The sequence below is a fragment of the Leucopleurus acutus genome (assembly GCF_964270905.1).
Source record: "Leucopleurus acutus genome assembly, chromosome: 2".
In the NCBI taxonomy this organism is placed as follows: Eukaryota; Metazoa; Chordata; class Mammalia; order Artiodactyla; family Delphinidae; genus Leucopleurus; species Leucopleurus acutus.
In genome coordinates, this window is record NC_139143.1 from 119549378 (window position 1) to 119561198 (window position 11821).

Consider the following 11821-nt stretch of genomic DNA (forward strand, 5'->3'; position numbering starts at 1 on the left):
ATTCTGCTTTTTCGATTGCAAATTTTATGAAATCTAATAGAGATCAAGCATTTCTAATAAAAATTTGGCATCCAAATTGAGACATACTCTAAGTATAAAATACATAGTGGATTTATAAAATTTAGCATGAAAAATGTAAACTATCTCATTCATAATATGCTATATTGATTACAGTTCAAAATGATAACATCTTGGGTATTTTCAGTCAAATATAAAATATACTAAAATTAATTTCATCTGTTTAAATATGACCACTAGAAAATTTTAAATTACATACATGTCTCAAATATCGTTTCTACTGAGCAGCACTTGTATATATCCAGAAACAGAATGGCTGAGTTATAAAATATTTTATGGTTCTACACTTGAAAATAATGCCAAATTGTTTTCCAAAGTCTCTGGATTATCAGCATCAACATCACCAGAGAACATGTTAAAATGCAAATTCCCAGGCTGAATCAGACACTCTGGAGATGTGGCCCAGCAATCTGCATTTCCAAGTGACACAAACTCAAGTTTGAGAAATCACTGCCCTAGTACTTAGAACAGACTTTAAAATACTCTGTACTTAGAAGAAATATGCCATTTTGGAAAGGGAAGTCCTGTCTTTGTTATGGTCATATTTTTGAATGTTTGCAACATCTACAAATCTTGGAGACAAAAATAGGCTTCTATAGCCTCCTGGTAGTGAGAGCCATGCCTCTGGTGAAAGTGACTGAAAGCCACCTTTAAACAACCTAGTCACCCTAGTGCCGAAGAAAGGACTCAGGCTTCAGAACCCGAATACCAGCACCAGCACTCCTTAGCTCTGAACTCTTAAAAGGTCTTTTACCTCCTGGAGCTTTGGTATTCTCCACTATAAAGTGGGAATTATAGCACATACCTCAAAATATGGTTGTGAGGATTAACAAGGCTCACACAAAGTGCTAGACACAGAAAAGGGACACCATAAATAGTAGACTTATAAAACTAAAGCTCTGATCAGGAGCATGTGGCCAGTGAATAAGAGCCATTATCCTAGGCTTCTTTGGAAATGACCCTTTGTGAAGTACATTCCCTAGTAAAGCAACTATATTTTCCATATCTGGAAAACAAAATGGAAGCAACTGTGAGCCCCATTTGCGGCAGATCTCAGAAAGAGCCTTAAAACTCTATGTTTAGGAATTCTGTATTAAAATCTAACTCTACCCTGCCCAACATGTTAGCTGAGAGCCACTTGGCTATATAAATTAACTGCAACTTCTATTTCTGATCAAGATGGAGTAACGGGGCCCAGATTTACCCTTCTGCCTAAAACAACTAAAAAAATAGACAAGATGTATGAGAATGGCACTCAAGGCATTCACTGGACATAGGCAATAAAGAACAGTGACCCCTGAGGGATGGGAAACAAGCAAGGTAAGCCGTATCCACTTTCTGCCTGAAGAGAGATTTTAGGCTGTGCCTGGGAAAGAGTTCTAGAGAGGAGAGAGCTACACAGAGAGAACTCTGGAGAGGTGTAGAGGCTTCCCGTCAAGTGCTCAGCAGAGTACTGATTATCACATACACATGAGGAAACAGGCTGGGGAAAGAACCACGAAAAAGAGAAACAATCCTTAGAGATCACACAGAGATGGGAATGGTGCCTGTTTCCATCTGCCAGAGAGGAAAATCTCATCATTCAGGAGCATTGGTTAGAGTACAAAGATGGGTCTTACTTCAATAAAAGGGGAAAAATACCCTTAAATACAGCTCTAGTCCTGCACAACAATGCTTAAAAGAATCAAATTGTTTGTTTCCAAGTAATTTAGGCACATCCCAGGACAAAGATCAGGAATATTTATAGGAATACAAAAATATCCAACACCTAACAAAGTAAAATTCACAATACCTGACTTATAATAAAAAATTACCAGGCATGCAAAGAAGCAGAAAAATATGACCCATAATGAAGAGAAAAGCCAATCAACTGAAGCTGACTGAGAAATGATAGAATTAGTAGACAAGGATGTTGAAACAATTATTATGAATATATTTCATATGTTCAGAAGCTAGAGGGAAGAACATGTTAAGTGAAGACATGGAAGATATAAAAAAAAGACCAAGTTGAACTTCTAGAGATGAAAATTACATCGTCTGAAATGAAAAATGCATTGGGTGGGATTAACAAGAGATTATACATTTCAGAAGAAAAGATTAGTGAACTTGAAGGGGAGGCAGTAGAAACTATCCAAAATGAAACACAGAAGAAAGACTGGAAAAAAATTAACAGGGCATCAGTGAATTGTGGGACAATATCAAACGATTAAATAAACCTATAACTGGAGTCCCTAAAGGAGAAGTGGAGGGGGACTAAAAAAAATTTGAAAAATAATGGTTGAAAACTTCTAAACTAAGTCCACAAATCCAAAACACAAAACAAACTTCAAACACAAGAAAGATGAAGAAAACTACACGGAGTCTCATAATCAAATTGCTCAAAAATAAACGATAAAGAGAAAATTTTAAAAGCAGACAGAAAAGAAAGACACATTTATACAGAAGAACAAAGACAAGAAAAAGAGTAAACGTTTTCTCTTAACATCAGGAACAAAATTAGGATGTCTAATCTCACCACGTCTATTCAGCTTTTTAGTGGAGGTCCTATTCAGTGCAATAAGGTAGGAAAAAGAAATGAAAGGCATCCACACTGGGAAGGAAAAAGTAAAACTGTCTTTACTCACAAGACATAACTGTCTATGTTAAATATCTGATAGAATCTATGAAAAAGCCACTAGAAGTAACAAATGAGTTTAGCAAGGTTGTAGGATACAAGGTCAATATAAAAGAAATCAATTGTATTTCTATATACTACAACAAACAACTGGAAATTTAAATTTAAAAAGGACTACCATTAATAATAGCATAAAAATATGAAACATGTAGGGATATAGACAAAAGATGTGTAAGACCTGCACACTGAAAACTATAAAACATTGCTAAGAGAAATTAAAGAAGACCTAAGTTAACAGAGAAAAATGCTATGTTAATGAGTTGGAAAACACGATATTGCTAAGATGTCAATTCTCCTTAAATTGATCTATAATTCAATGCAATGCCAATCAAATCACCAGCAGGCATCTTTCTGGTAGAAATTGACAAGCTGATTCTAAAATTTATATGGAAATTCAAAGGACTAGGAGTGCCAAAACTAGTTCCAAAAAGAACAAGTTGGATGGCTAATATTACCTGATTTCAAGGTATATTATAAAGCTATAGTTATCCAAACAGTGTTGTATTGGCATAAATATATACAAAAATATCATTTGAATAAACTAGAGTCCAGAAATAGATCTACACATATATGATCAATTATTTTTCAACAAAGTTGCACAGACAATTCAACAAATGGTGCTGGAACAACTGGATATCCACAGGCAAAAAAAACCACCACTGTGACCACCACCAAAAGAAAGACTTTAATCCTTATCCCATACCATGCACAAAAATTAACTCAAAAATCATAGTCCCAAATCTAAGAAAACATAAGAGAAAATCTTTGTGACCTTGGGTGAGGCAAATATTTCTTAGATGTGACACCAAAAGCACTATCCATAAAATAAAAAATTGATAAACTGGACTTCATCAAAATTTAAAACTTCTGCTCTTTGAAAGGCACTGTAGAGAGAATGAAAAAAAAAATCACACACCACAAGAAAATATTTTCAAATCATGTACATGATAAAGGATTTGTATCCAGAATATATAAAAACTCTATGCAATAATATATTAAAAAACCAGCCCAATAAGAAATGGACAAAAGATTTGAACAGTACTTCAGAAGTCTATGGATAAAATAAGCACATGAAAAAATGCTCAATATCATCGGTCATTAGGGAAATGAAAATTAAAACCAAACCTAATGACATAAAGAGCAGTGATCACACCAAGTTCCTGAGCATATAGAACAACTGGAATGCTCACACTGCTGGTGGGAATGTAAAATGGGACTAGTTTGGAAAACAGTTTGGCAATTTCTTACAAAGTTTAACATACACCTACCACACAGCCCAGCCACTTCATTCCCAGAGATTTATCCAAGAGAAATGAGTATGTCCACACATAGACCTGTACATAAGTGACCAAAGTGGCTTTAATTGTAATCCCTAAAATAAATGGAAGCGATCCAAATGTCCATCAACAAGTGGGTGGATAAACAGTGAACAAAGTATTGTATATCCATACAATAAAATACTACTCAGTAATAAAAAGCAACAAACTATTGATACACACTATAACATGAATAAATCCCAAATTAATTATTCTGGGTGAAAGAAATCAGATCCATTCCCTCCTCCCAAAAAAGTACATTATGAATAATTCCACTTATATAAAAATCTAGAAAAAGTAAACTAATCTACAGTGATAGCTTATCAGTGGTTGCCTGGGGATATGAGGGAAGGGAAGGGCAGGAAGGAGAAACTACAAAGGTTTATGAGGAAACTTTGTGGGTGATAGATATGTTTATCCTAATTTTGGTAATGGTTTCATGGCTGTATACAAATGTCAAAACTTATCAAATTTTATACTTTAAACACATGCAGTTTATTATATGTCAGTTATATTTCAATGAAGCTGTTAACTTTTAAAGTTGATTTAAACTGAGTAAAATTAAAAGTTCAGTTCATCAGTTACACTAGTCACATTTCAAGTTTTTAATTGCCACATGCAGGTCATGGCTATCATTGTGGACAGTACAAGTGTAGGGCATTTTCATCACTGCTCAGAGCAGCTGATCTAACTAACCCATTGAAAAAGCATCTGTTTCTTTCATTCCTGCTCCATCTACCTACCCCAAACTTCAAAACTGGAAATAAGCATGGCAGCATGGCACTGATATATAAATTACGGGAGAAGTTTTTTTTTTGTTTTTTGTTTTTTTTGCGGTACGCGGGCCTCTCACTGTTGTGGCCTCTCCCGTTGCGGAGCACAGGCTCTGGACGCGCAGGCTCAGCGGCCATGGCTCACGGGCCGAGCCGCTCCGCGGCATGTGGGATCTTCCCGGACCGGGTTACGAACCCGTGTCCCCTGCATCGGCAGGCGGACTCTCAACCACTGCGCCACCAGGGAAGCCCACGGGAGAAGTTTTAAAAGCAGATTTTAGTAAGTTTAATGTAAGTTTAATGTAAAATACACCTTCTATTCATAAACATATATAGCACACTATTTCCTCACTTAGGTATCACAGCTTCTATGGATTACATTTAATTAGTTTCTTCCAAAGCTCAAGTTGAAGGCAATTTTAAACTGACATGGGAAAAATGAAACAGACAGCACTGTCTCGAAACATACTTTTACCTTGTAAGCAAAGTGGTTATAGCTAAAATATAACTCATAAAAGAGAATATACATCTTTTTCATATACTTACAGATATTTTATGAGTTACTCTGAAATACGTAGCGTGTTTCAGAATACGCTACATAATGCAACTAAATTTTCTTATTTAAAAGAATCAAGCATATAACTCACAATAAATATAAACACAAGTTTCAATTGTAAGAACAGATGTAAAAAGAGAAGACTATGGTATATATGGAAATGTTTCACATTCAAGTTCATAAAATTAGGACAGAGAAGTCGTTAAACTTAATATTCTTACTGACGCTTTTTTCCTTCTCTCCCTATAGCTTTCAGTTTTGAGAGGGGTGATTTTATTAAAAAAGACTCAAACTCTCTTTTCTGTTTCCTCCTACCACCACCTCACCCCTCCGTGTAGCCTGTGGACTTGGGAGGCAGAGTCTATGTTTGCTCTGTGTTTTTGTTTCAGTATACAGAACTCAGGGCTGGAATCTTCAACCCGCTCTGTTCCAAAGGCTGATACAGTAAACCTTGATGCACAGTTTGATGTCTGAGTCATCTCTGTCTTAGAAATGGATACAGAAAAAGGCAATTGGAGCTGGGGGGAGAGGGGAGGTTGGTGGCCAGTGTAGACCAATCAACCAAGACAACCCCCAAACAGTGTATTGTACTCGATAAGCAAGAAGTATAAAAATAGAACCCAAGTCCCTCTGTTGTTTGTAGAAGCAGAACTCACAAGCCAGTTTCACTTACTTTTTTACACCGACAGAGCCATTTTCCTTGTTTTCCATGTCAACAGATAGCATGGGGAGGCTGCAGGTTTCCTTTACTTCAGCAACTAATCAATAAGGGAGAAAAGCTTGTGTTTAATTCTTAGAAAGTGAGAGAAGAATATATATTCTGAATCGGAAACATAATGGCCCCTTTTACAGCCTCACACCAGTTCATGTATGTTTGCTTACATCTCTAGTTCCCTCAGCGACTGGAGAGACGTGATTAAACCTAAAGAACTGGAGGAGACTATTGGGGTGTGCTTTCATCTGTACTGGCACTCCCTGCCTTGACAATAAGCATTTGCAAATGAAATTGAATCCTCGTTCAAAACAAGTGCTGTGTGAACTGGCACAGCTTCCTCCAGGTGCCAAGCTCTCACTTAAGACATTGTAACTTATAAATGAGTCAAAGTCGAGAAAAACAATCCCCCTTTTCCTCCCCTTCCCACCACGGGCTATGATTTCTTCTTTTCTTACTGTATTTGTTTTTCTGTCCACTCCCACTGCTCCTCTGTTTTTTCATTGCGATGCAAAAGAGCACTTAAAGCTTTCGTCAGCAAGTATTCCCCTACCTCACATATTCTCAATGAAAACCTCAAAAACCCGTCTGTGAGATGGCCACACTGTGGTAAATCTGGAAGCTCACAAAAATGTCAGATAGCCCTTAGCACAGAAAGGTAGTACTGGTGTGTGTGTGTGTGTGTGTGTGTGTGTGTAAGACAGGGTAGGCAACTCGTTAGATTTATATAAAAATCATCAAAACATTCAAGGAGATATAGTAGCATCCATCACTTTGTCTTTTTGTTTAGTAGGAAGAGGACTGAAAAAATAAAATCCCTCCACAATTAATATGCAATTAGCAAGATGAAAAATCTATGAACAAAACTGCTGGAAAAAAAAAAAACTAGTTCTGAAACGTGCTTGTTCTTCTGCAGCTGAAGCCATAAATTAAATACATTTCCTCTCAAATCACTTTATACTTCGGCACTCCTTCCCCTAGGGATTACTCTGACATGACAAGTGCATCATTCATTTAGTATATTCACAAGATTTTATCACTGTTAGAGAAGTAGATGATTAACAAATAATACTGTTAAGTGTGGGATTATCTTCACTGCTGATACATACACACGCGCACGCACACACACACACACACACACACACACACAAACTTCCAGTCGCTAAACCACTTAGATCATCCATAGAGAAATCCAACATTTAAGATACATATAGATATTAACATACATCCACACACCGTTACAGAGTAGACAGAAGATAGTGCAGCTTACTCCATGCCAAAAGAATGATTTCACTTCAGTTGGAAACTGTTACACATTCACCATTTTCTAAGCATCTCAGAAACAAAACAAAACAAAACACTCACAATGATACTCTGCAACACCACACTACATTGTCTTATTATTATTTTCTTTTTTTGTGGAAGAGTAAAAAGAAAACCTACCTAGAAGCAACTAAAACATGTCATTTTTTATAGGCTTATCAAGAACAGCCAAAGAAACCCCAATGTTTTCTTTCACAAAGTAGGCTGGCAAAGGAATTCAATAAGGAGGTACAATTTGACACAGTGAAATAAAACCAGGCTGGCTCTCAGCCAACATGACGTTAGGAATCACACACAAGCTGCACCAACTGCCTTCTGGTTCATGGCTGACTTTTTAAAGCTACAGTGTGCCTGTTCACTTTTGCTAACTACCTTCAGCACAATTAGTGGAAGTGAATGAATCATGAGTCTCCAAACTGCAGAATTCTCCCTGCACCTGTCTTGTTCAAAGAAAAACAAGCTATATCAAGAACCTCTTATTTTCTCCCTCCCCTTCATTGTTTCTGCATCATATGTCTTTGCTGCTGTTCTGAGCATGAATGCCATGTGTCAAACTATTTCTTTTTCTTTCCTGTAGGAGAAAAGAGAAAATAAGAGAAAGCCTGGCGCTTAGGCGCTATACCCAGTGAACACCCAGAAGCTGCAGTTCTGTTACCCTTTCTTCCTAGTTGAGACTTGCCAACAAAGTTTCCAGGGCTGGCTTTTAAGTAATCTCTTTGTGAGAAGAAGGAAAGCACTGCCTAGATGAAAATCCTTTTATTTCATTATGCAGGAAGTAACATATTTCAGAAAGGATGCAAAGTAGATGACCAGACCTCCTGAGAATGCCCACATTCTTTAATTTTGGCATTCATCCTACCAGATGAAGTCAGCAAAAAATTCAAAATAAAACAAACCTTATTCTACAAAACAAAAACAATTAGTCTGGGAGGTTTCATTTTAACTGTTTATCCCAGTTGCGTAAAAAGCATAATTCAACAGATTCAACACTTATTTTCTATGAGCACCTGGTACTATATTAGTTACATATGAAAAAGAAGATCTTGTGCCAGCCCCCAAATTCATAGTATCTTCCACCACCATCCTAGGTCCCAGTTCTGGTAAGTGGGAGATGGAGTAGGGGCTGGGCACGATCTTTTGATTAAGTTACCCCGGTCAACCTCACAGTTCTCTTGCTTGCTTGGCTGGGAACTAGTGCTCAAGGGAAACATTCCCATTCCACAAATGTGCTGTACATACACTAGAAACATAAATGGTTGTCAGTGAAATAAACACCAATCAATATTTGCACACTTTTAGGTCAAGATGTCAACAAAACCTCTCAAGGTAGGGCAGAGAATTACAGGTTCTCAAGAAGGATCCTAGAAAAAGTCATCTGCTGCTGTAATCGTGTGTAGGCTTCAGGCAGAATTGAGGAGAAAGCTGCTGGTCTCCCTTTTCTTTAGTACTTTTTAAGGGTACTAGAAGATCAGCAACTATGATCCAAATTTGCAACCTGAATTTCAAAGTCAAGTTTTTCCCCTTACTTATTGCAGAAATTATATTAGAAATTTTCAACTTCTTGAAAGATCGTCGCTGAGAAAAATTTCAAGGGCTGTCTCTGCCCATCTTTGCCATTGCCCCCTTGAAAGAGCAAATAATAATAATTTAGGAAAGAATTCTAAATGTTCTTATACTTTTGAGTAACGTTGTTTAAGCACGGCTCAAACAGGTGGGGTTTTTTTGTTTGTTTTACCACCACTGATCAAAATGATGAACTCTTCTGGAGATAGAGCACTCTTTCACCAACAGATTCCATAATGCTTTTGGGTTTGATCTGAAATTTCTCAACTGTTCTACAACTAAATTCAAATGGAAGGGCGCTGGGCTGTGAGTCCTGAGGGCAAGGGATAGAGAACAGGGTGTCCTGACAGCACTGTCATGCCACTGCTCAGAAAAAAATGAGGTTCAGCACGCCACTCTTGAAAGGAAAGAGGCAAAGAAATGTAGTTATGCTAACTCTTCCTTAGACACACTCACAGGAGAAAGGATTCTGTGAAGTTTCTCCAGGAATTTCTTCCTACATATAGAAACGGCCATCCCTTCCTGTCTTGCCTGCTGTGATCAAAAGTTTGCCTGTTACACAAGGGTATGGGTTTCAGGAGGTGTTGTGAAAAATCAATCCCATTTTATACAAAATGAACCACAAATTCTGACAACAGGAGGTTTCACTCATCAGCTAGTTTCTAACTTTGGAATAAACTGACATTTGTGGGTGTAAGTATATATACTAGTACTCAACCACTTCCTCTTCACTCCCTCCACCAAACTGTTTGATATTAACCCTCTGCTAATAAAAATTGTGTATTTGTGTGTAGTGTGGTGTCTGGTTGTGTGTGGTGCATAGCATAAAGGCAATGTGTGTGATGAGTGTATGTGTACGCTGTGTAATATGTGAGTGTGGTGTGTGTAGTGTGTGGTATTTGTGTGTTGGCAGAATGTGTAGTGTGCACGGTGTTTGTGTGTATGTGTGTCTGTAGTGTGTAAGCGTAGAATGAGAGATACACATGCAAACCGACAAGACCTTCTGATCCAGGATATCATGGGATGTGCTAAAATAACTTCGGAGATACTTGTGCTAGGATTCTGGAGCAGAACTTTCCTGGACACTTGGGAATGGGCTCAGATAGCAGGGGAGATGGGTCAGAAAGGACGGGAAACTGGCGCCTCGATCGGCTGCTTTTATTGATCCGCACTCATCCCCCAGAGACCCAGTGCCCTCCCCCAGGAACCTCCCGCCGGCCTTGTCTCCGGGAGTGGGCCCACAGGCGCATCCAGCCCGCGTCCCAGAGCGCAGACCTGGGTGCACAGGGCTGCAGAAGTAATCTCGAGAAGCCGCCCGAGGGCACGGCCGAGCTCAACGGGTCCCCAAGGGCATCTCAAGGAAAACTAAGGAGGGCCTGGAGAGGGGGCAGTGGGGGCAGAACAGAGGGCAGCAGAGGAAATGCCAGAGAGTCTCTTGGACCAGCCGGTCCCGTCCGATAGCCAAACGACTCGCTTGTGGCACTGGTGACAGAGGGGAAAGTTTCTGGCTAAGACTTTCCAGAAGAAACCGTTCGTCCTTGAGACTGGGGACTCCCCGGGGGAGCTCGTCTTTGGAAAGGGAGTAGGGGGGTGTGGCGCTCGCTGTGCGCCCAGCCGAGCCGTGCCACCTCCCGGTCCTATCCTGCGAGCTCTGCTCCGCAGCCCGCGGTGAGCCGCAGCTCTCCGCGGAGCCGGGCACGCTTCTGCCCCCAGTTCCACTCCAGGGTGACAGATTCCACGCTCGGGGGTGCAACAAGCTGTAGGAGCACCGGACACACAGCAGAGACGAGGGAGGGCAGGGCGGTTTTTATTGTGGCTTTCTTCGTTTCCTTCCATCCTGGAGAGGGGGGAAGACGGGCGCGTTCCCAGCGCGCTCGCAGCACGAGCGGATCACTTACCTCCCCGCATGGCCGGCGCCGGGAGGCTTTACCCCGCACAGAGCTCGCCGGCCGCCACGCGCCCAGCCCCAATGCAGCCGGCCGGGCGCGCTGGGCACGCCGGGACTTGTAGTCTCCGCGGGCGGGGTAGGGGTCCAAGGGCTGGGGCGGCTCGGAAGCCGAGAGGCCCGGAAGGGAAGGGACGAGGCCGGGGCTTTGAGAAGGTAAGGGAGGACATTTGCAAGAACTTAAAACCTCCTGGGAGCTGGAGGTGGAAAACACTCCTAGAGAGACTTTTAAATTGGGGGTCTTCAGGCTGGTACCATTTTTTTCTTACCGTCTGACTCGCACGTGGCAACTCTGATGAAGTTTTTAGCTGGGTTTTGGCAGTTATGACAAGTAGAGATTTCCCGGGCCAAGCCCATATTGTTTAGGGCCTTACTCTGCCTTCACCCCGAACGCACACGTGGCATTCTCTGCTTGGAACACCTATTCTGTGGCTTACTCAGTTGAAGCCCTGGGCATGCAAAGGGAGAGTGAATAATTGCATCTTACGTTTGTAGAGCACGCTGCAGTGTACAAAGCACTTTTTATGTACTTGGTTCATTATATTAGAACCATAGGATTTTAAAACCCAGGGATTTTACCAGAGTGATTTTGCTTGTCCCAGTGATTTCGGATGGGGAACTACCGGAATGTAGTTGGTAGGGCCAAAGACACTAGACATCTTGCAATGCCCAGGGCAGTCCTGCCCAGCAAAGAATTATCCCACATCCTGTGTGACTTGACTGTCCCACTGCTCATTCACGTGGATGAAAAACCTGTTTGTATTTACCTGAGCCTAGAATCTATTTTATATATAAACATAAACTTTTTCACACAGTGAAATGGCAATGCCATTCCTGGAATTTGAGTCACCAATACAGTCCATTTTGTGCTGCCCATTTCA

General features: G+C 40.3%; 1 protein-coding gene across 1 annotated transcript in view; it reads right to left on the reverse strand.

The window, feature by feature from the left end:
- Window positions 1-10961, reverse strand: part of SAMD13 (sterile alpha motif domain containing 13) — a 48591-nt gene extending 37630 nt beyond the window's left edge. The window contains exons 1-2 of the mRNA XM_082834724.1: window positions 10894-10961; window positions 6071-6155 (exon numbers count right to left, since the gene is read on the reverse strand). Of these exons, the coding sequence (XP_082690850.1) occupies window positions 6071-6155; window positions 10894-10903 (95 nt within the window). The 5' untranslated portion in view covers window positions 10904-10961. The remainder of the gene's footprint in view (window positions 1-6070; window positions 6156-10893) is intronic.
- Between the last annotated feature and the right edge of the window lie 860 nt (window positions 10962-11821).